This window comes from Caenorhabditis remanei, chromosome IV (assembly GCF_010183535.1).
Source record: "Caenorhabditis remanei strain PX506 chromosome IV, whole genome shotgun sequence".
Taxonomy (NCBI): Eukaryota; Metazoa; Nematoda; class Chromadorea; order Rhabditida; family Rhabditidae; genus Caenorhabditis; species Caenorhabditis remanei.
This window is the reverse complement of record NC_071331.1, coordinates 15,207,365-15,231,921: the sequence shown is the minus strand read 5'-3', so window position 1 is coordinate 15,231,921 and position 24,557 is coordinate 15,207,365. Positions and strand designations below refer to the sequence as shown.

Below are 24,557 nucleotides of genomic sequence, written 5' to 3'. Positions count from 1 at the left end.
CTAATTAACTGCAACATAGGAACCTCGATTAGTTAAGCTGAATAAGGAGTTTCTCGGTTCACACGAAGTTTTTTTCTAAATTTTCGAGTTTCCAAGTAAAAGAAACTAATCTTCTCAGAATTTATCTAGACCATTGGAGAATTGAAGTATTTAAAAACTAGTTATTCAAGTTTATGTACAGAAGTTTACCTTGAAAAATTCGAGCTCTTTTAAAAGAGAATAATCTGAATTCCTTGGAGCTTGTCCAGAAAGAATAAGAAGATAAATTCAATTTAAGAAAACAATAGTTTTGAAACTTCAGAAAACGACTGAAAACCTAAGCAGATTGAAAAAGAAATCGAGAAATGTATAGAAAATCGGAGAAGAATTCTGAAAAAACCGTAAGGGAATTCAAAGAGAACTTTAACAAAGTTCAAAAAAAAATCCGGTGAGAATCCGAAGGGAATCAGATGGGAACATGAAGGAAATCTGGAGAGAATCTGAGAAGAATCTGTAGAAGGCTTTCGGCGAATTTTTAGATTCTTCGGAGGAAATCTGGAAGTAACTCCATTGGATATCAAAGCAAGCAAATGCAAATTTGGAGCAAATCAAGTAAAACTTCGAGTTCTTGTGTCTGGAAAGAATTAACAACGCTTAGTTACCTCCATCATTGAACTGATCTTGTTTCTTTGATGTACAGTAACCCAATATTGTTTTTCTTCTTCTTTTTGTTCTTTTGCTCTCAATTTTTCCTTTCATTTCCAGTTTGATGGTCATGTTCCCACCTTGACTACACTAATTGTTCCAATAAATTCAATGAGGGCACAAGTTGACTTTTGGTCTGAAAGTAAACATAGCCGACCGTCGTCTCTCTGATTTGAGGATGAGCTCACACACGTAGTACTCCGGCTCGTCAAAAAAGTGTGTCTGCAATGTTAGAGACATAGCACACTCATTTGCAAACATGCACACACACGCACACAAAACAGGACAGGTCAGTTTGGCGTGGGAGCAGAAGGACGGCATTAGACGGGCGGCGCGGAAACAAGACAGACGCGCCAGTATTTTGAAGTGATTTTACGTTGAAATCCAATGTTAAAGTTGAGATTGATGTGTCATCAATGAAATTATGAATGAGAATGACATCAGCGACAAATAGTTAACTGGTTTTATGAGGAACTGAGAATTTCTATTCAACAAGGTTGACTCATTTCAAAAACCCCTGCGTGCGTTAAAATTAGAATGTAGTTGATTCTTTTCTATTTAAAAGTAATTAGGTTACTTTGTGGATTTCTACTATAATCAAACAATTTATGAAATCTTTTTCTTTTGGTAGATCATCATATGGCAATATTTCAGCTTCAAAAAAATCAAGAAACATCATATTTCATGATGCTTGAATTCTCTCTTGCAAGTTACGTATCGACGAAGTAATTTTTCTCAAATGGAGATTTCAGTGTGAAATTGTGCAATTTTAGAGCTGACGTCCTAAAATGACCATAACTCTCTAGGGAGTGCTCGTACAAAAAAGTTGTCAACTACAAAAAGGATGTTCTATTTTTTATCTGTATAGTTCATTAAAAATCTACTTGACGAGACAATCAGCTATATCATGACACACACTCAAAGTTGGACGATTTCCACTGAAAACGGTCAAAGTTTACAACTTTTTGACCGGTACTGTATATACTTTTTCGCATGTTTCTTGTTACTCGATGCACTGTGTTTTAATTTAAGATTCGCTTTCCGTGTACTTTCCACCAGTTTTTAATTCATTGATACGACTCGTTCTCAAATCGTTCGATCACGTTCTTAAATCAGTACGTCATTTTTTCCGATCGCTTGTTGTTTCTCAAGTACCATTAAAAAAGAGCGTGGGTGAATTCAATCATGATCGGAATCCAAGCGTTCTTCGGAAAGTGACCGAAACACGTTCTCAATCATTTTCTTATCACAACATTTCATCTCCCCCGCTGTCTACCATCATTCAGACAAACATCAATGCTCATTGAGCCTTGAGTGTGTTTTGATCAACAATGAAAACAATAAAAATGAAAGAAGTTTATTCAACGAATTTGGAATTCGGAAGTAGAGACATTTTGCACCTGAGAGCAAAGAACGAATGTGATAAGACCGGAAAGACAGCTTTCGAAGAAGGGGATTCACACCAATTGTTGCGATGGAAAAAAGAGAAAAAGAGAGAAAAAGAGTGTAAATATTGGAACAGATTGGCAAAGCATGACACACTTTTCAAAGATTTTTTGTTCTAATCACTTGAAATGACAAATGTTCAAAACTCTCTGAATTACAACGGTTTCATGATAAGATGATTTGGATTATATTTTTTTTAACGCGACATGGAACATTTCAAGATCGAAAGTAAACTTCAAAACGAATGGAATAATAAGGTGATCTTGCCATGATGATTTAATTTTTCAGAACTCAATGAAAGATAGTATCCGTAGAAGGAAATTTCATTGAATTGGCTAATATTGGCTCAATAAAGTTGTATTCTCAACATTCTTATACATTGGAGCATAATATATATTCACCGGACGAATCCGACAACTTTATTGAGATATTAGCCAATTCAATGAAATTTCCTTCTACGGATACTATCTTTCATTGAGTTCTGAAAAATTAAATCATCATGGCAAGATCACCTTATTATTCCATTCGTTTTGAAGTTTACTTTCGATCTTGAAATGTTCCACGTCGCGTTAATTCGAATTTGAGCGAAGAGCTGAAGAAATATTTGGAACTTTTTCAGTTTCCACAAAGGTACTTTCTGCTGTATTTTCAGATCTCTCAATAAAAATAAGAAAAATTGTCGAACTGTGAATCATTTATTATTCTGTAATTTTTCAACTCGAAATCCGCAAATTTCAATCAAATATTTCAAACATTCAAAAACAATAGTTTGCAATCTCACTTGAAGATTGTAAAAGGAAACCACACACAAAAAAGCTTTTCAAAAACGTTTTAGCTCACAAATTAGACATCAAACGCACTAATTGCTCATGGAAGTTGGGAAATTTTCGATTGATGACATCATTGAAGTAGGGATTGCGCATTTCGTTCTCAAGAAGAGAGACAATCTGAAAATTGAATAATGATGCGACTCGATAAAGTGCATTGGAAACTCACTGCTTCATTTTTATTGGAACGATCGAGGACGTCTCTGAAAAGCCGATGTTCCATGTCCTGTAAATTCGAATATTCTGCCAATGCAGCAGCATTTGACCGATTCGAATTTCTTGAACTGGCAGAATGACGTGAATCGTTCGGAAAGGGAGCCATTGGAGGACTGAAAATGATTTATATAATTTATGCTTTAATTAAGAGAATTTTTACTTGAAATGTGAGTTGCTAGCTCTGCTTTCCGTAACTCGTGGAGGGTTGCATGGTCTCGGCTCATTTCGTGGAGAACTGTCACGTGGAGTCAAATCAAAATGCTCTCTGTCTGGATACGCTTCTGGACTGAAAATTATTACTTTTTAAATGAAAATTCAGGTAATGATCTTACGCATTTGGATCATCATATTCCTCCTGATATTTTCTCGGGACAGGAGCATCGTTCGGACGTCCTGAAGTCGGAGCCTTCTTCTTGCTTCGTTTTGATTTATCATCAGGTCTATTGTTACGGAAACGATTTGATGGCACTTCGGGTCTAGGTGGTGGTGGGTGGTTGTAAGAAGAATAGGATTCGGTAGGGTTGACAGGCTGAAAGTGAGGCTGAGTAGTCACAACTTGAGCTGGAGAAGGTCTCATAAGAGGTCTTTGGACATTGAGAGGTTGAGTATTCTGGCGGAATTCTCCTTGAACTGGTAGTCTTGTTTCCATGATTGATTTATTTTCGAATTGTTCTTTGGAAACAGAGAATATTGGTTTGTTCGAAGAAGAATCAAGAATGCGAACCCATATTTCCTTCTTCTCAAAGTCTCCTTGGAATCCAAATCTATCTAAAAAATAAAACAATTGCATCTTTTTCTTTACAGTAGACAACTCACCAAGTACGTTATCCGCATCCAAAACGGTTTCACCCAATTCGGTTGTAATTTCCTTATTCTTCCGTTTCAGTTGAAGTTTCAACTGTAAAGATTTTTATTGAATATTTCTCAAAAAGTATAATTTTCTTACGAATCCTCCAATTCTTGTTTCATAAATGTCTTTGTGACTTTCAATCAGTTTTGTGTCGTCCACCTTTGCGGTTTTCGTGAATATGTCAAATTTGATCCATGTGTCCAGAAAAATGTTTCTGAAATTCATGAATATGTGTTGCTGATAGCTCGATCGTGAAGCGACTTACGAAGATTTTGGGAGGAGAAAGTCCTCCGGATATCCTGGAACGTAGACTCGAACTTTTCCAACTCGGATTTTGTCAAAGTATGGCAATCCGACGAGTGATTTTGTTTCATTATTCTGAAAAAGAGAAACTTTAAAAACTATTTACTTGTATTTTAATAACTCACATCATCCACCATTTCAATGATTTCCCAGAAAGGGGCTTTAGTTGGATGAATGTTGCACTTGATGTATACACTCTTATTAATGAATGCATTTGTATCCAAATTGTTCCATTTCGGAATTTCTCGTACTTTCTGAAACAATTGAATTAGAAATGAAGACAGGAAATAACTTACATCAACAAAATCAGATCGAAAAACTCTCTGATTCATCACAGTTCCACTGTAGGCTTCAACCAGTTTGCATTCAACAAGTAGAGAATCTTGATGCTGTTTCGAGTTTCTGATTGGGGAAATAACCTGTGGATCATTTGCGCACATATCATCGCCCATCAGCCTGAAGTCACTTATTCGAAATAGCTCGAAGTATTTATTTAGACTTACGTTGGTGTGAATGATATAGAATCCCCTATTTTGATAGGGTCGCCCTCTCTGGCATTGAAGATCTGAAAAGACGAAATGTTATTAAAAAATGCTCAATCAAAACATACTTGTTTGCCAGTTGCCACGTAGTATTTCCAATCTATTTTCTCCACAACGATACCTTCCTGACGCCGAGGCATCTCCATTTGGTTCTGGAATAAAACAGATTCAATATGAATGAAATGAGTCATTTTGGAGGAAAGTTTGTTAGGAGCTTCAAAAAAGAAAAAGAGTTTCTAAAGAAAGGAAAAGAAACGAGCTGTCCATCGGAGCAAAAAAACGAAAAGAAATAAGAGAAACGGGGGGAACATTTGCCATTCAAAAAAAAAGAAGGGAAATGCTTTTCTCTCCTACTGAAAAATTGAAACGAAGTGCAAGATGGAGGGCGAGTGAACCGATGTTAAACAAAAAGAAAGGATGCAAATCTAACAATAAAAAAACAAAAAAAGTGTTTTATGATTCGTTCCATTGCGACGATTCACTGCGATTTCTGGAACATAAAATCTACAAAAAAAGAGAGAAAAAGGAAATCGATGTGTCTTTTGTTTTGAATATCAGAGAAAATAGAACGGGGTGAGAACAACATAAAACTGAGTTTTGAAAAGGGAAAGAGGAACATAAGAAGGATGTATAACAGAAGATTGTATAACATACATGGATTTATTATCTAGGTCATTTATAGGTCAATAGGTCATTTTGTGTTACTGTTGAGCAGAAGAGAGTATGCAATGTAAACAAACAATCAGAGTTTCGAGGGAAATAAGATTAATGATCTTTCATTGTTTTTCAAAACTCAACTACACTCTCATAGATTCCACATTTTCATATCAAATAACTTGATAATAAATGTATTAGGAAAAATGACATTTTGAAATTAGAAAGAAATGATGGACAGCGGCTTGACCTGTTTCTTATCGTAGCTAAAGAACACCGACTGGAAGAAAAAACCGATAAGAACTGATTAAAATAATCGTATTCCTGTTCAATTTTTCCAAAGAACGTCATTTCTAAACGAGAAAATCGAGAATATTTCGTATAGAGAAACTGGGAAAAAGGTTCGCGTTCCCCTATTGTTCAGTAGAAATAAGGACAGGTGGCAACCCAATTTATGACCAACAAATGATACATTTCTTTACCAAAGTGCACTCTCGAATGAAGAAAGAGTGCGCTAGGTTGACTGAATAGGGCCCGAAAGTGTAATGATACTTTGTGTAATATTGTACCGGACAGTACCCGGTCGAAGGTTCTCTAGACTACTCTGTGCGAGAAAAAACGTTGTACAAAGACGAAGTATCTGATTAATATTTGCAAAACAAAATTACGATACGAGAAATTGTGATTGACTTTTGAGTAAGGATCGTAATGGTTCTATGAAAAGCATTTCAGTGTGCGAATGCCAGAGAGTGTAGGTAAAATGAAAACAGAACTAGTAGTTTCGTTTTATTGTATTACGAAAAAAAGGAAAAAGAAGAAGAAAAAGAAGAAAAATGAGCAGTTTAGTTTAGTTGACTTTTAACTTGATCAAAATCTTAATGAATTCAAAAAAGATTAAAATGTAAATACAGTACTCTTAGACTAACAAATAAGAAGAACTAAATATATCGTTTCATCTCAAAACAATTTAGACAATGTCCTTTTTTCACTAATCTCGAGTCCCATTGTCCTAGTCGAAAGTGTAAAAACTTGTGTTTGAAAAATGTATATTAATTGCAAAAGTATCAAGCACTTTATTGAGAAGCAAGAATAAAAGAAGACAAATTGTGAGAAAATAGAAGTGAAAATCGATAAGGAGGCAATATTGGTGACAGCTGCCAACGATATTTATGCGTTGGCACAGTGTGAGGAAGGACACATCTTTTCGAATTTGAACCACAAAACATGCAACGTATCTCGAAAACTCAAAAAATGAGCTTATAGTCTCAAAAAAAGAGAGCGACGCGGCAGAAACAGGTGGCTGCCAATGGCTACCGCGAGGAACCAACGAATAAACGTCTTCAGTGAAATGTGGGTCACGCGGTCTCGTGAAAAAAAGGGAAAAAGAGAACAGAAACTGATGGAGACGGAGAGAAGAGTATGGAAACATAACCAATTCAAGTGTGCTGTTGTTTTTCCTGCAAAAAATTGAACTCAAACTTCTGTTCCTTCCAATTCCTTCTTTTTCATTGTAATATAGGTGTGAATCAAGGGCAGATGGCAACATGAGTCAACACGTGTGTCTCGCGAGTAAAGAGAGAGAGAGTATCCAACAGAGCGAACTTGCTTTCATTTCTTTAGGCGAACCGAGAGGCAACACGAAAATTACAAAGACTGTATTCCTTAGACTTTGAACGGTTCGAATTCCATAAAACGTATTTTAAAATATCTTTTTATTTAGGTACAACTCGAATAGTGACTTCGCAATGCTTTCAACAAAGAATGAGTGTGTTTTATTTTTTCATATAAATTCATAAATACCTTCGTCCACCTACAAAAAATATTCTCTTTTTTTCATTCATTTCGCTGACTAGATACGATGTTGTTGCTCAGCTCGTTTAGAATTTGCGGGTGGACGGGTCGTTGAAATAAAGGTTTCGATAACTGATAATATATTTTGAAAATTGAAAATTTTGATATATTGGATATGAAGAAGGCATACATGATTAACCATCTTGACTCTCAATTTTCAATCACAGTGTATTCTTAATTAGATAAAATAATTTTTTGGACAAAAACAATATTTTGTGTCAGGTTACTTTGTTCGTTTCAAAATCTTATTTTAAATTTAATCCATCTTTATGAAATATTCGCAATAAATTCAGAGCGGAGTACAGTATGCCAGTGTCATTAATAAAGTTGAATTATGAGACCGTACAAATCGGGAAGAAACGAAATCGGGAAGAAACGAAAGCGGAAGAAACGAAACGGGAAGAAACGAATCGGGAAGAAACGAATCGGGAAGAAGCGAAACGGGAAGAACAGTTTTTCGCAAGTTTTCCTGACTTTAGCTATAGTAATGGCTGCGCACAATACTCTAAATCGCTTTTTTAGTTCCGTAGCTTTATTTTCGAGGTAAACGTAAATATCAGACACTAACTGGGGGTAATGCAAACGCGCCCGGTTGCACCACCCGCGCGCCCACACCACACATATAGGGACCTGCCGCACCATCCTCCTTCAGTGCCTCGGTGGCTCAGTAGGGTGACGACGCTGCCGGTAGTCAGTAGGTGTTGAGTTCGAACCCATGCTGGCGAAATTATTTTGTCGATATTTATTAAACATTAATTCTCAATTTTTCAATAAGTTAAGAAGTTTTTTCTGCTTTTTAGGCCTTAGGACAGATTTTAGCACACATTTTTACTATTTTAGGACAGATTTCTACTTTGTGTCTTTATTCGAGTTTCTACTAAACGTTTTGGTAATTTCTAGGTGTGTTATTCTGAAAATTCAGAAATTCTGACCCAGTATCAACTGGTTACAAAACTTGGGGGACTTTAGCTTTATATTTCTATAATTATAGTCAAAAAATTCAAATCTGGTGCCTATTTTTAGAGTTCAATAGAGCGCATTTGCATTACCCCCAGTTAGTGTCTGATATTTACGTTTGAGTTTATTTTCGACACAAATTTTAGCGCATAAGCCAGAAAAATCTTTTCTCAATTTTGGATTACGGTCAACTCCGCAATTTGACGTGAAGGTGTTCACAGAAATTTAGCTTGTTCTTCCCGATTCGTTTCTTCCCGTTTCGTTTCTTCCGCTTTCGTTTCTTCCCGATTTCGTTTCTTCCCGATTTGTACGGTCTCTGAATTATTTTTAATCATGTTTACTGTATTAAAGGCACATTAACTAAATGTTTATACCGTACCACACTTTCGAAGGCGCGCTCACCAAAACTGTAAGCTACAGTAATTTTCGTTGTGAGATATTCGAGCACAAAATTATTGCTCACTTTTATCAACTTTCATCGATTTCTACATTTGCCTTCTTGCTCGCGACGGCAAAAATAGAATTAAATTCAAAATATATATTTTTTTAAACGAGTTCATTCCGTTAATTCAGCAAACTTAATAATTTTGTACAGGTTGTGCTTTCCTCCTGTCACATTTTGCTTTTTTCCAGGTAATGTCGGAAGAAACGTGCCCGTCAGTCCCGACGGGCCCTTCGAAACCTACTATTATTAAGTTTAACACCCAAAACGATCGAATGAACGAACCACCGCCCCAACCGAGGGTTCGGAAGGTGACGACAATCATCAATACACTTGGAGTTATCGTAAAGGATAGTGCTACCGACTTCATTGTGTGGGTTTTCACTGCCTGTGAGGAGAAATGCTTTCCAAAAACCAACAAACACATGTTTATGGTGAGACATTGATTTTGTAGAATAATTCCTCAAGTATTTTCTATTTTTACAGAGTTTTCAAGTTGGAACCTGGATTATCGTCGGCATTTATCCAGACGGAACAGTAGCTTCTTTTTCTCCGTGGTCTTTACTTCTGAATGCTTATGAGACGAGAGTTTATCAGGGTCAACTACAGATGAAACGATTGGTTTCCGAGCTTCATCACGAAAAGGTTTGAGCAGAAATCAATGGTTGTCTTATAAACCTCGAAATTTTCTAGACCGTTAGTTACAACGAAGTCGTAGAGCCAAGCCCTATGTTGCTTGAGGTTTGTTACATCATTATTCATCTCAAAGTAATACATTTTTAAAGAGTGAATCTCAACTCACAGCGGAATTCTACTACATTTCTGGATTTGGACGTGTCTTGGTAGCGAGTACTTACAGACAACAACTTGAAGAACTCAATGATAATTTGTCTATTTGGGTTCAATATTGCGGTGGAGTGGTCAAAGACTGCTGTTGGATAATGTACTGTTTCGATGGTAAAAATCGAGCAAATAGCGGATTTACTGATAAAGAGCTTCGAGATATAGCGGAATTCATTCAGGATCGGCGATTGAACGTAAGTGTCATCAACTCATACTTATATAAAAGCCTGTGAATAGGTTTTATGTAAATCTTGTGAAATCAAATTGGCATCTTCGTTGTTCAAAACAGTCGTTAGTTCCTCTGGTAAATCGTTTCCGCCGGTTTAGCAATCTAACTAGAACAGAGCCCATATTACAGTCTAATAATGAAATTTATCAATGTAGTATAATTACATTGTTTTCATCCGATAAATCACTGTTTTCCAGTCTAACTATAAGTTTTTAATCTAGTTTTAGAAACACATTCCAATTTGATGAGTTTGTAGTATAACTAATAGAAATATCAATCTTATTGTGGCCGATTATTGTACACGATTCACCAAAGTCGATCACAAACGTTCTACAAATGAAACGTGCTTGGGAAATTTGAAGATGCCTAAAAAAATTTTTTTTTTCCAGACCGACGCCATGACTTGCACAAACAAATTCGTTGCTCGAAACATGGGTCTGCTTACGGAGATTAATAGTAACAAAAACATTATGCATTGCTGGTCGCCACACGTAAGCATGGAAGCAGATCACTGTGTGAAAATTCCTCAACCACCGAGAAATAGAGAGATTGATAGTCCTTTGCTCCAACCGGTTATTGGTCAATGGATTCAGTTTGATGTTCAATCAAAAGACATAGATGAATACATTGAGATGAGACCGGGATTCCGGCTAAACATTTCAGAGTATCTTCCGATTAACAGTCCATGTGGTATCGGCGTTGCTCATGTAAATCGAATTGTTCGAGTAAGTACTCAACTACTGACAGATTGATCCGTAATAATATTTTTTCCTCAGGTTGCCATATCATGTATCCTTGTGAAAGGTACAGATCATCCGAAGCTTTACCACTTACCTTTGTTTGGAATTGTAATCGATCAAAGAATGGCGCTAGTATCAGGAACTCATATGCAGTTGATCATTGAGAAAACAACACCAAAGATTCGAAAATCGAGTGGAATTTGCTGGAAAGTTATTGATTCGGTTATTGTGAATGTCGCCGATGCGACAGTGGAGAAGATCAAGGATATGCTCATCGAAATTATACCAATCAGAGATTCTATGGAATCTTGCCATTTAGTTCCAATAGAGAAGTGTGAGTGATGGATTATTCTTCCGTGAATCCGTTTTATCTTCAGCGCATTCTTCGATGCAGTCGAAACCTTTCCTGGTTCAACAGGTTATACCAGTTGGCACAAGTTCAGTTAATTCAGGAATTACAAGTTTGAAATATCAACAACCACAGCAGCATATTCCATATCATGACTCCAGACGTGATTATTATATTGGAAATAGTATTCAGTTGCCCTCGAATTATAATCCTTCTCGTAACGGTCGCTATTCGACGAAGGCAAGACAATGGTCATCAATGTCTTATACTGGAGAAACAATGGTAAGTCTTATTCGTTTTCAGGACTAATATATCGCCTCATAACTTTATATGAAAACAGGATTAGTGTCCGACCAGTAATAAAAGTCCAGGAAGAAGATCTGAACATAATTTCACTTTTTTTAAGGAAGGAAACGCCCTCGTTGAAAAAGTAAATCAAGGCTTAAAATCGGGAATATTGTGGTTCTTCGATCATAGTATGAGTGGTAATAATTCCGTTATAAGAAGAAGATAGTAATGCTCATATTTCAGTCCACTTTCTCTATGACGATTTCAAATTACATGTTGGTGATTATGCACACGTGAAAGTGGAACAGATCGCTGATCCATTGTCAGCCATGGGATTCAGGTGGAAATGGAAATCAGGCTCAAGAAAGACACCACCATTTGCGTGTTTTGTCGATAAAAATCAAATATATGTATGATCGTTTTCTCTCTATTCAAAATGTGTTTCATTTTTCAGGTGGAGGATCAGTTGGTTTATTGCGGATTGAACCGCCAGAACTGGCCTATGTACAAGTCATCGAACTTCCCTTGTATATTGGACGTCGACGGCTTTATTGTTAATCCAACGGTTACAATTATCGCCATTTTATACAATTTATATTTTGATATTTAAGATAGGAACTCAATATTCTGCAACAATATTCCGCAGGAGGATTCAACCCGCGAACCTTGAAACATCTCCGGTAAGAAAACTAAATTCATGAGCGTGTTGAAGTAGAAACACTTTCAGAGATATCATTGGACTATTTTCTCTCTTCGAAACACACATCAGTTGTCAACTGATCTTTTCATCCCGCAATCCAATTATCAACGAAGTTTTGGGTCCAGGCAAGCAAAAAATTTGCCGGTGACAGGTGAATACTCGTTTCTTACAATCAGTTCGTAATCTAACATTCACTTTCCTAGAATTTGTAAAATCATCAACGTCTTCTGATCATTCGACATCTCCGCCTCTGAAAAGTCCATCGCTCGCTTCTGACGAATAATATACTTATCTATTTGTTCTTCTCATGTTTTTAATGACTGTCCAAGGCACATTTTAATTGTTCTTTCCTGGTGCCATATTGAGCTTCCGAAACGTGTTTATCAATTTACCGGTCTCTGTTCCTTACGGTTATTGTCTTTGTTCATTTAAAATGTACTTAGTTTTTCATTAATTTAATAGAATTTTTCTCATAATTCCATCTCATAATTTTACTTCATGCGTGGTAGAAACCGAGTTTCAATACTGTTACATTTTAGCTTTCGCCTTTTTTACACAGAAGTGAAAAAAAGAGGCAAAAGAACAACATTTTTCCATTTATCAAATGTTTTTTTCTTTACCACAGGCTGCAAGCACTGCAGATGTGACACATCTTTCGAATTGATTCTGTCAATTTTTAACATCGCTTTCTTACTTCAAGTTTACCATTTTCAGCTGGGTCCGGCCAACATCTAAATACGAGCATAATATAATCCTGATAGGGAAAGGGGGACAAAAATGATTGGGCTTGCTGCTGAAAGGAAATCAGATGGAAATCTAATCGTTGTTTCGTGAGTTCGTAACCGATTTTCAATATCGTTTTATGGAAATTACAGACCAACCGACGGGTTTGAATTCTCGATCAACGAAGATATTCTTAATATTAATATGATTGAAATCGGTAGATTTTGTCGATTGGACGTTGAAAACAATGTGCCAACTGCTTTCACTGTTTTGGAAAATAACGAAATCGGAGACTTGAAAGTGAACGTGGAGAAAGACAGTGTTGAGGTGAACTTTAAATGAGTTCACTAACAAAGAATCCTTTTTCAGGTATCCGGTATTACGGGTGTTCTAACCAGTAAACTTGCACTTTTCTATAAAACGACCGAATTCGGAGACATTGCATGTAAAGATGTGACTGCGGGAAATGTAGGAGCAACATACAAACTCATCATTTCGAGGTGACTTCAGAAAATATTCTAGTAATAAAGGATTGTTTCCAGACTACCAGAAGATCAACGTACGGGTATGTACTCGAAGTTTGTCTGGCAAGGCATATCAGATGGAATGTTAGAAGGCTCGAAAGAACAAAAAAGAAAATCACAAACAAAGAATCCGAGTCTCAAAAAAGGAGATACTAACAAAAAAGAGAAGGAAATTAATATCGAGAATGGAACCAAAAAAACGTCTCAGGAAAAACTTCCAAAGTATATCACTGGACTGGTCACTGGAAAACATCCAACTAGTAATTCGTGTTATGTTTCCTGTAGTCTCTCGTGGCCTGGTGTCGACGGTACCGCGTGGTATTCCAAGCGCGATCAACTAAAAATCGGTGACTGGGTCGAGATAAGATACTCAGAAGCTGACTTTAATGAGTATTTCCCACCAACGCCGACCGCAGAAACACCGAAATTTATAATATCAAATTACAAAAAGATCCCGAAACCTGCGAACTACTCAATTGTTGCTACTAACAGTGGAACGGAAGTGAGAATCAAGAAATTTCAAGTGATTAACGATCACGAAAAAGGAAATGATATCGAGGATAGATTCTTGGGTACGATTTCAGATGGCAAGAAGCTTGTTCCCGATGGACCATGTGCCGTAGATGTTGTAATCAAACGTCGCAAAATTTTCAAAACGGCGAGTGAAAACTTTACTACCTGGTTCGTAAAAGAGTGCAAAAAGTGTGTGGTGGGATCTGAGAAAACGGATAACGAGAGAAGTCCGTCTACGGTTCGTTTTTCGCTCACAAATTGTACTTTAAATCCTATTTCGATTTCAGGAAAGCCGTCAGTCTCGAAAGAAAACATCAGAAAAGATGAAGAAAGGGAAAGATGAGAAGAATGATTCTAAAACATCCGATGGCAAAGGTTCAGTCCAATCCATAAGTACCCCACAATGCGCCTATCCTCCCGGAATGCCTTTCGGAGTACCAATGAACTGGCCAGTTGGCCATCCAGGACTCGTTGGTTTTGTAGGGGCCACTGGATCAGGTTTGCCATTGGGACAAGTTTCACCACCTGGATATCCAAATTATCTCTTTCCAACGCCACTCATGCAACCGATGAATGGAATACCTTTGCCTGTCTTTCCCGTTAATCCTGGTTTCTCAATGAAAAATCCGAGTACAGGAATCGATTCAAAAACGAAACGATCAGGAAACGTGTCGCAGATGAAAGAAGAAGAAGAAGAAGAAGAGAAAGTAAGATATCTTATGGTTTGCTGAGGAAAATTCACTTTTTAGGTAATAAAAAGAGCTGTCGTTACATCTTTGATTCCGAATAAAAAAAATAAGTACGTGAGTGTGGCATACTTGTGGCTGCTGGATGATCATGAGTAAGTTCATCTTATCATTGAAGTGTATCATAGGTTATTTCAGACAGTCCATTTTCTACACTCCAGTCGAAATAAAATACGATACCAACAAAGAAAGAGCCAAGATATATCCTGGATTTTTCTTTGAAGGATACTTCGAACAATCCGAAGGAAAATGGCAATGCAAAAAGTTCAAAAAACCTCTTGGAAAACTTTTGAGTGGAATCGTAAACGATAAGTCAATTGAGTTCCAGATGACAGTTCATCAGTATTACCCACAATCGCAAGACCGTCTGAATCCAGAGACACACCATGTTCTTATTGGAAAAATTGTGAGTGACTTGACGAATTGCGTGTTTCGTAACAAATATATTCTAGATCGACAAATTGAATATATTGCCAACTGACTGCTCATCTGGTGTGAAAATTTGTATCAAAATGTGGAATCTCAAAGAAAGAAATTCTTGGTGCTGGGTTGTCTCCAAGGTTTACCAATCTGTAAGATTATAAAGTATTGCTACAAACAAAGTCAACGCTATTTGCAGAAACACATCCAACTTTTGACAGAATTCCATGAAGCATGGCATAAGCCTGGGGTACGAGACATGATCGGTACAAGATGTTCACGTGCTTTTCAATCTATTCGAAACCTTATGGATACTTTATCAGAGGGAAAAATCAGTTATGCGGAAAATCAATGGAAGCTCGATTCAATGAAAACCAATGTTGAAACGAAATTCGCTTGGGTTACTGTACATGATTCTGACTTTGTTCGGATGATTGTGTTCCCAAGATCTGAAGGCCAAGGAGTAAACAAGATGAAACAGAATGTAACCGATAAAACCATTTATGAGTAAGAATTCACTTATTGTTCTTTTTAATATTCTTTATTTCAGGAAAGTGGCAAGAATGAGAGTCAACAGACTTTACCGAGTTCTTCTAGATGATAAAGGCGAAGTCACTCAAATGCTGGATTGCCCTCAGTATTTCTATGCTGATAAGGCTGGAGAAATCGAATTCAAATTCATTTCCTCTGATCAAACTCTTCTCACAAATAATGTCGCTTTGGTTGACCCGATAGGAATGCCGAAATGGTTAGGAAAACTCATGTTTTGCAATCCAGAAATCCCAATCACAAAAAGGAAAGTAATCATGAAAGGCATGTTCAGACTTCTTGATGATAAAGATATTTTTGTGAATGACGAGATCGTCAGTGATAAAGGAGTATGTTTTGTAAATACTGGATCAGTAGAAAAGTGTGAGTTTATAAGTTTTTGAAAAAAAAAAGTAGAAGCTTTCAGTGCCAAATCAAAATCTTGACGAAGTTTCGCATGATGAGGATCGTGTGTTCGATCGAAAGATTGTGAAGCACGAACAGAATGTGTTCAGAACAAGACTTAGCCACCTGTCGAATGAAGTCGTTTTTGACCAGTTCAAGCAAGTGTGCAGCATTTTGAGAAATAAAGAAGTTATCACGGAGATGAAGAAGCAAAATATCGATACCGACAGTTTGGTTAAGCTTCAATCTACGGCACATACCTAAAATTTCACATTTCCCATATTCTAAAATTGGCAATTTTTCGATCTTCAATTTTCATGACCAAAAACGTTTATCTGCTTTAATGAATATTAATTTCAAAACGTTTTCCTTCTAGTTATTGTAAATGTTATTTCGCATTGTTCCGATACCTCTAACTTTCATTCCAATGAGACGCAATATGTCTGCGTATCTTCTAACTGCGCATCCCTCGCTACGTCTGCATACACGAAGATTGACGCGCGTTTGCAGATGTTAAAAGTTTGGTAATTGTTCATTTTAATTTTACTTATCAGTTTTAATTGGTATTCTAATTTTCATCTTCCTTTTAGGGGACAAGTTCCCGTCACTCGCCGGTACGAAATGGGAAGTGAGGTTTGAAGTTGAGTATGAAACAACGATATATTCAGATTTCAGAATGGCAGCTGGCAGCCTGCTTTTGTTATGTCATTCGTGCCCCCAGATAAATATTTTTTTGTTATTATCAATAAAGGAATATCTGCTATACTCAAAGGTGACCACAAGGTTCAGCTAGGCGAATTTTACGATGTGCAATATGCGTAAGTTATCTCTATAATTGTCGTTAATATAGCAACTTATTACAGGTTCAACAGTCAAGCAAAGGAAGGGAACAGAGCAAAACATCTTATCTACGGGTTAAGACCGATCAACCCGCTTGCTCAAGTCAGAACAGATATTGATGACCTTGGTCGTACACATGTCCATGTAAGTCCAATGCTCTGGATAACATTCCATTTTCAATTCAAAGTTTTCAGTTAACCACAACAGCAAAATTTGAAGGCTTGGTTGAATCGAAAAATAAACGAGTAGTAGCGAAACTCTTCAACGACACTTTTGGGCACTTCATCGATTTAGGAAATATGGTTCAACAACGAGATAAACTAGTTGAATTTGAATTCAAAGTTGGTCAAAATTCTATAAATATAATATAAATAACTCTTCGTATTTCAGTGCAAAGCATCAGAAAGAGACGAATCACTCTCAATCTTTGTACCGACTAGAATCCTAGGCTATTACGATTTACCAATTGAAGAAGAACCGCGTCCCTCGAGAGCCAATGAGAGTGAACGGGAGTCTTTTAATCGAAATGTTGTTGGTTTTGTCTGTTCCAAAACTCAGAAAGATGGCTCCCGATATGTTTGGTCTAAAGATCTTGATTTTGACGTTCGTTTGGATTGGACAGTATGGTGAGACTACACCAAAAAAATACATCTAAAAATAGTTTTGGTTCAGTCCGGATGAAGACGTCACTGGGAAATGGGTGAAGGTTTTGGTTGATTTTGTGAAAAGAAAAGTTGTAAACGATGTACGCGTTGTGAGCGATTTGTTCGAATCTCGGTTGTACTGCGGGGTACCAGAGGTTAGTTTTCACTTCTTTTTTCTGTAAGTAATTATCAAGTAAACAGGTTCGCACTGAATTCCACTTTTTCGAGTTCGATAGAGATGAACAAATCGATGTATACATGAGTTCATACTTTGGTCGAATTCGTGATCCCCACCGTATGATTCAATATAACGAAGGTTATGGATCTTACTTTGGATATATCGTACGTCACAAAACTGAACATTCACGCATTGGTTGGATAGTTTCAATGAAGCAGAATATTTTATCACCGGTAAATATTGAGATATTCTTTAAATCAAATATATTTTCAGAGATTTGAAAGAGCGCCATCGCGTGAATCCCTTAACTATAAAGATCGTCCAGATTCGAGACAGTCGTATCATTCATTTGTTCCATCTGAGCATCCTCCGACTGACAATAGAGCGTTCTACAACGATTCTGATCACTCAAGAAGCCAGAGTTTTCAGAGACAGAATTCTTACTCCGATAATGAACAAAATGCTGCCCAAGAAGAACCTTCTCGCGCATCTTCCAGAGGTCAGACAACATCGGAGGAAGATAGTGGCGATGAATTAAAGAATTTCTCTAACGAAAATCCAAGAAATGGAGTCACATCGGACGATGTCGTGCCGGGTAGTAGAAGACAAATCAATAATGAAAGCAATATTAATGGTGTGGAGGATTCTGAGGATGACGAAGAAGATTATCAAAGTCAACGATCTCGAAATGATAAAACCGTACGTTTTGCCAAAATTTTCGAATTTTAAAAGAATTTTGAAATCTTTACTCGAAAAAGTAAAATCTTCGACTATAATCCAAAATTAGAAAAAAATCTGAAAAGTCATCAAAAATTTTCTTAATTTTAATGAAAAATTTAAGAAACATATATCAGAAGCATTTATGAAAAAAAGTTCTTTTTTTTTGAAGTCGGGTCGGGCTTCCAGCAGAGGTGGGCGGCGATTGAAATTAGTGACGCCGCGCTCTGCTGGACAACGAGTCGGCCGGGTGCTACTTCGTTTAAGAACTATACGAATAAGAACTGTGTTGTTTAAGAACTGGGTTCGCAGAAGAACTGCGCGAAGAAGAACTGTTTTGCATAAGAACTGTTTCGTTTAAGAACTCTGTTCGCATTGGAGCGTGTTTGCATCAGCCACATTTTTTTTTCATTATTTCGATGGTTTTTTATCTGTGTTTTCGATTCTTTTTGATTAAAAATAATTTTTCAAAAATTAAATTGTAGTTGAAAAATTATTTTTAATCAAAAAAGAATCGAAAATACAGATAAAAAACCATCGAAATAATGAAAAAAATGTGACTGATGCAAACGCGCTCCAATGCGAACAGAGTTCTTAAACGAAACAGTTCTTATACGCGCAGTTCCTCAACGCTACAGTTCTTCTTCGCGCAGTTCTTCTGCGAACCCAGTTCTTAAACAACACAGTTCTTATTCGTGCAGTTCTTAAGCGAAGTAGCACCGTCGGCCGACGTGAAAGCGAGAAAAACGCACTCCTCGTTTCACGCACTCTCTCGCCGCGCGGCGGAAGCGTGGTGCGGAAACGGCTAATTTCGCTCGTTCTGAATAAAAATTCGATCTGAAAAGTGATAAAACTATTAGAAGAGAACATTGTCTTTCGATTTATATAAAATTTATAACTATTTTAATGAGAAAAATTATCAAAAAAGACGAGAAATGAAAAATGTTGGAAAAATTGGAGAAAATTCCCGATTTTGAAAAAAATTTTCACTAAAAAGTTTTTGGTTTTTTGATATGTTATTAGTTTTAGTTGTGTCTAATGGAATACCAATCCCTGGCTAATTCCGTTCGATGGGGGTCATTCTGTGGAGAAAACCCGAATTTGAGCTGATTTTATGGGAGGAGTCATTAGGACGGTTTGATTTCGGAGGTGTTCCACTAAAAGTTTTATTTATTCTTGATATACTATTGCCAGAGACATTATCTAAGGAGAGAAAAAAGAATTTTCAAAAAATATTAGGTATGGGCCGTTTTATGGTATACCGAAGTCACCTCACCTTGAGGGTTGACTCATCGTCTAATCTATTCTTTTGGGGTCTTTTCTTTCGAAAGATACGATCAAAATCTTTTAAAAATGAATCGGCAGTCCTATTTTGTACATTTTCTCAGTTGAGAACTTATTTCTAGCTTTCCTGCATCATATAGAAAACATCACTTTTTTGGAAATTTTTGTTTTGTTTTTTAATTCCGAAAACCTATCGAAGTTTAGAACGCTTCTGTACAAAATTCGGAATTCTAAATTCCACATCCCAATTGGTTCTTTTTCAAATTAAAAACTCTAAGAATTGTTTAACTTTTTAACGCAAAAGGAATGTGAATCAGGAGAGTGTTCTTCCGTTACCATGGCTCATCATTCAGAAGACAGTATTCAGTAAACACAAATACATTGATGAAAATTAGTTCTAAACTTTTAGCTATTTCCTTGTGTTTTTGCATAGTTGTCAAGGCCCGGGCCGGGCCGGGCCGGTAGAAAATTTTCAAGGCCCGGCTTCAAAAAATGACCCTTTTTTTCCAATTTTTTTCAATTTTTCATCGACAATGTGACCATTTTTGACAACATTTCAGAATTTTTTCTATTGCTGAATGATAGTCGAAAATTTGACATTTTCGCGAAAAATTCAAAAAATTTGAAAAAATTTGAAAATTTGACTTTTGCGCCAATTCGGAGGTGTCTGTAGCTGAAACATGGCCAGAATTGTTTGCAAAGTTGCGTGAGAACTGCTCTAACAATGCATCAAATTTCTTCACATTATTGATCATAACCTAGACACTAAAGTAAAAAAAATCCCAAAGATGAAAAAATAGAAAAAAAAAGTTCCAAAAAAGTGATGTTTTCTATATGATGCGGGAAAGCTAGAAATAAGTTCTAAACTAATGAAATGGACGAAATAAGACTGGTAATTCATTTTCGAAAAGATTTCGATTCTATTTTCCGAAAGAAAAATTTTCCATTTTTGTGACTTCGGTATACCATAAAACGGCCCATACCTAATATTTTTTGAAAATTCTTTTTTCTCTCCTTAGATAATGTCTCTGACAATAGTATATCAAGAATAAATAAAACTTTTAGTGGAACACCTCCGAAATCAAACCGTCCTAATGACTCCTCCCATAAAATCAGCTCAAATTCGGGTTTTCTCCACAGAATGACCCCCATCGAACGGAATTAGCCAGGGATTGGTATTCCATTAGACACAACTAAAACTAATAACATATCAAAAAACCAAAAACTTTTTAGTGAAAATTTTTTTCAAAATCGGGAATTTTCTCCAATTTTTCCAACATTTTTCATTTCTCGTCTTTTTTGATAATTTTTCTCATTAAAATAGTTATAAATTTTATATAAATCGAAATACAATGTTCTCTTCTAATAGTTTTATCACTTTTCAGATCGAATTTTTATTCAGAACGAGCGAAATTAGCATTTTCCGCGCCCTCCTCTTTCAAAATATTGAGTGAGGGAGGCGAGGGGGCGAGAGAGTGCGCCGACCGCGAGACGCAGAAAATAAGTCGGTGGGGACGAAATAAGTCGGCGCCGCCGACTTTTCATTGACGCCCGCCGTCAATGAAGCCCACCACTGGCTTCCAGGCTGGGCCGAATTTCGACAACTATGGACATTCAGAATACAAACTAAAATTCTATTATCTTTAGAACCAGAGATTATCAAGACCACCGATAACAGAAGCTTGTACTCCTCCCCGTCGCGACTGTGCTTCAGAAAGCAGTTTTTACGCCACTCCTAGTGGATATATCAATTCAACTTCTCAAAAGTCTTCACATGCAAATACTGAGCAACAAGAAACTAGACGTCTAAAATTGGTACCTATCGTGGATTATGTAGAAAACTCAACAAATATAATTTCTAGGCATCAGACAAATACATTGCCACACTCAAATACTTGACAAATCATGAATCAGTGACGACTGCTATGAAAATGTATGATCTACAACAATACGAAGAGCTGAAGAAGTTTGAAAACGCACAAAAGTCTTCTGGCGGATTGTTGTCTTTGCAGCAGCACTCAGAGACTGAAACATCAGTTGAGGTTCTAGCACAGGTTAGATATTCACTTTTTTTAAATACTGTAGCCATCCAAACTTTTCAGAAACAAAAAAATTTATATGACACGCTTGTTTTATTCATTTCTTCATCAGAAGTGTCTATTGTCATGAAAAACTACGACGCAGTGGAATATGAAGAACTTCTGAAAACTGTGAATTCGGTGCCATATGAGTCTTCAACATATTCGTCTGAAGAACAAGAGGAAAAGATATTGAAATTGGTATTTGTATATCCCAGTTTAAATGGATGTTTAATTTTATTTTCAGAAATGCGAGATATTAATTCTCCAAACGCAATATTTCGCCGAGGACCCACAAGTTTTTGAAGCATGGGAATCGACCGATTCTACCAAGTGTCAATTTATCTTGAATGAATTACGGCAATAGAAACAGGGGTGTCGAAACTAGTCATGAAATTTATTGCATTTAACGTACTAATTACATTTTCTTTTAAAAAATCGTATTAAATTGTTAGATAGTTCAGTTTGGACATGTTATACTTATGTTGTATTCATCTATTCAAAATAATTCAGCTTTTGAGGAATTTCAGTCTTGCCAAATGTTACATTGATCTAAGATTATGAAAATTACTTTATTTCAAATTCTACATCGTCTTTACGATCGAAGTATTTCGCTTTGTGTAGATTGATTCTTTTTTCTCAGTGAAGTAAAACTATTTTACAGTTTTAATGAACATCTGCCGTTGTTCATGACAGACATGAATGGTTTGCGTTATATAGAAGTTCTAGTTGTTCAATATTCGGAACGCACCGAAGCACTATATGCCTACTCGAATTTATTTCGGGAGGATATCATCATTGACAAGTGCTATGGGTAAGAATGAAAAGATAAAAATGAGAAGTTGAAATACTTTTTCAGATCAGAGGATCTAGTTGGAAAATGGATTGTGGTAGGAATCAATGAGAGAAATCGTGCTCGCGAAGCAGTAAAAATTATTGATGATAAGTTCCTGACTAGAACCCATAACGGACAAGTTGAGGTAAGTGCACTCTTCGAATTACCGAATGACTTGCTTTATCCAGGTGAAAGTGGAAATCCAGCATGATCACCGTGTTGACAACAATATGGAAATATTCCAAAACTACTTTTTTGGGAATGTTTGTGATCCAAACAAGTTATTGTATGATGTTAGAGATGGGGCAAGTTATTATGTTTGGATTGTGCGGTTTAAAGCTGACCGATTGAACAGTCGATGGAGAGTGTCTACAGAACAAGATAATATTGAACCATTCTTCCCAGAAAACCCGGTAATGTTCATCAACATTAAAACTAACTCGAAATTGTATTTTATTACAGAATAGTCAAGATCAGCTCACAAAAATCATCGGAGTAATAACTGGAACATCCAAGTTGGAGAGGAACGCTTATCTCGTTTGGTCTGTTTCAAGACCACGAAGTACAATAGTGTTGGATTACACCTTCTGGTAATATCTGTTTTAAAGTGAATGTTAGAAATTTTCAAATACTTGCCTCTAATTGATCCAGTTTTCTAGTCCTGCAATGTTCGTTCTCGGTGCGTGGGCGGAAATGGAAGTCGACGAAAAACATCGGGTTCAGAAACCGATTAATATTATCAAGGAAGTTCATGAGACTCGAGTCATAGCAAGACTTGCAGAGGTGTTATTTAAAGTTTATATCAATTTATCTCACTGCCTTTGTTTAGTTTCGTGTTGACTTTCAACATACGAATCGATTCAAGCAAGAATTCGAAATGTTTCACCACGATTATTTCGGGGCAATTAGCGATTCGTATCATATAATGGATTTGAATAATTTCGAAAAGGGAGCTTGGTATACTGGATGGATCGTGTATTGTCAAAACTACGAAGCGAATTCTTGTTGGAGACTTGCTGGAAGACAAAAAATAGAGGGCCCCTTTGTGAGACCTAGCGTAGAGAAATGATGTAATTTGTTAAATTTTCCAGAGATATCGTCCTGATCATGGAGACAAAGGCACTTATTCAGAAAACTTTAACGAGCTTGGTCGAGAAAGCCGATCAACGGAAAGGTGGAACGGCTGGGAGCGAACAGCGAGTCAGAGTAACATCCAACACTCTGATCCAATCATAATTAACGAATATGATGATGAGCCATCAATGAATAGACATGACCGATTTTTCAACGACCAAGAAGCAAATTATATCCCAAGAAGTAATCGCGGTTTTGAAAGCCACGATTCAAACTATCCGTCGTCTACGAATAACCATGGAAGACGTTATTCTTCAACTGATAGATATGATATATCGTTTGCCCGCCGAGCTGATGACAGAATGAACCATGAAGAATTTCCCGATCGATTTCAAGAAACTGGCTTCTCTAACAACACCAGGCATAATTCTTTCGAGTCAAAAGCCCGTGATAACACAAATAGGCGCTCTTCTATTCTGAAACCAGACACTACGGGTTTCGATAGTGTGGTTAACTCGGAGAGGGGATCTAGACCTACTGTGAAAAATGAGTATAAGAAAAGTTCGGATGTGGCATCTTCTAATCCGAAAGCACAAAAGTTCGGTGAGATAAGATCAAACGACTTTCCTGGAAAATTCGACGAGGGCAATTCTCGAATTGTAAGTAAAAGTTAATCAAAGTATTTTGTCAACCAACTTCATTTTTCAGGCATCAGATTACTGCATTGCTTCTTCGACAATATCTAGTGAAAGAAACAACATTCCTGGTAGTTCGCAGGCGCTTATTCAAAAAGAAATACGTACACTATCAAGGGTAACTAATTTTGGGGCTGAGTCTTAGACATTTGCTGTCTTCAGAAACTGTCGAGAATCTGCGAATTGGTGAAATCGTTCACCATGAATGAATCTATTTCAATTGCAATGAAACTTTGGTCTATTGACGAATACGAGGAGCTCATGAGCTTGGTAGAAGGGAATTCGAACACAGCGACTTAATTGTAACTGTTTTATCCTGGATTCACTCCCTTGTAATTTTTTATACCAGAAATTATTCATGCATCAACTCCTTTTAATACCTCAGAATACTAATAAAAACTTTTCACTGAACGCTTCCGAAACTTTTTCATT

At 36.7% G+C, this 24,557-nt stretch overlaps 5 protein-coding genes across 5 annotated transcripts; 4 read left to right on the top strand and 1 right to left on the bottom strand.

The window, feature by feature from the left end:
• Positions 1-2,966: 2,966 nt before the first annotated feature.
• Positions 2,967-5,014, bottom strand: GCK72_014257 (uncharacterized protein; the record flags this gene model as incomplete). The annotated part of the gene is made up of 11 exons (XM_053730208.1): positions 2,967-3,077; positions 3,127-3,286; positions 3,334-3,459; positions 3,506-3,941; positions 3,990-4,071; positions 4,120-4,237; positions 4,289-4,401; positions 4,452-4,580; positions 4,623-4,782; positions 4,830-4,891; positions 4,937-5,014. The coding sequence occupies 11 exons, from the start codon at positions 5,012-5,014 to the stop codon at positions 2,967-2,969; spliced, it is 1,575 nt and encodes a 524-aa protein (XP_053584980.1).
• Positions 5,015-8,966: 3,952 nt separating this feature from the next.
• GCK72_014256 (uncharacterized protein) lies at positions 8,967-12,204 on the top strand (the record flags this gene model as incomplete). The annotated part of the gene is made up of 13 exons (XM_053730207.1): positions 8,967-9,206; positions 9,259-9,417; positions 9,466-9,513; positions 9,558-9,809; positions 10,234-10,569; positions 10,621-10,918; positions 10,962-11,215; positions 11,340-11,418; positions 11,465-11,631; positions 11,676-11,786; positions 11,833-11,901; positions 11,949-12,072; positions 12,125-12,204. The coding sequence occupies 13 exons, from the start codon at positions 8,967-8,969 to the stop codon at positions 12,202-12,204; spliced, it is 2,217 nt and encodes a 738-aa protein (XP_053584979.1).
• A 494-nt stretch (positions 12,205-12,698) lies between these two features.
• GCK72_014255 (uncharacterized protein) lies at positions 12,699-16,044 on the top strand (the record flags this gene model as incomplete). Its single annotated transcript, XM_053730206.1, has 11 exons — positions 12,699-12,751; positions 12,797-12,971; positions 13,014-13,144; positions 13,187-13,919; positions 13,969-14,388; positions 14,431-14,522; positions 14,566-14,833; positions 14,880-14,999; positions 15,047-15,354; positions 15,398-15,759; positions 15,803-16,044. 11 exons carry the CDS (start codon positions 12,699-12,701, stop codon positions 16,042-16,044), a joined length of 2,904 nt encoding a protein of 967 aa, XP_053584978.1.
• A 357-nt stretch (positions 16,045-16,401) lies between these two features.
• On the top strand, positions 16,402-21,888 carry GCK72_014254 (uncharacterized protein; the record flags this gene model as incomplete). Its single annotated transcript, XM_053730205.1, has 12 exons — positions 16,402-16,413; positions 16,456-16,598; positions 16,644-16,764; positions 16,815-16,961; positions 17,011-17,246; positions 17,293-17,419; positions 17,466-17,606; positions 17,716-18,141; positions 21,091-21,258; positions 21,306-21,497; positions 21,546-21,722; positions 21,769-21,888. The coding sequence occupies 12 exons, from the start codon at positions 16,402-16,404 to the stop codon at positions 21,886-21,888; spliced, it is 2,010 nt and encodes a 669-aa protein (XP_053584977.1).
• A 331-nt stretch (positions 21,889-22,219) lies between these two features.
• GCK72_014253 (uncharacterized protein) lies at positions 22,220-24,425 on the top strand (the record flags this gene model as incomplete). Its single annotated transcript, XM_053730204.1, has 9 exons — positions 22,220-22,335; positions 22,381-22,501; positions 22,545-22,769; positions 22,819-22,946; positions 23,016-23,139; positions 23,186-23,401; positions 23,448-24,089; positions 24,139-24,243; positions 24,288-24,425. The coding sequence occupies 9 exons, from the start codon at positions 22,220-22,222 to the stop codon at positions 24,423-24,425; spliced, it is 1,815 nt and encodes a 604-aa protein (XP_053584976.1).
• Between the last annotated feature and the right edge of the window lie 132 nt (positions 24,426-24,557).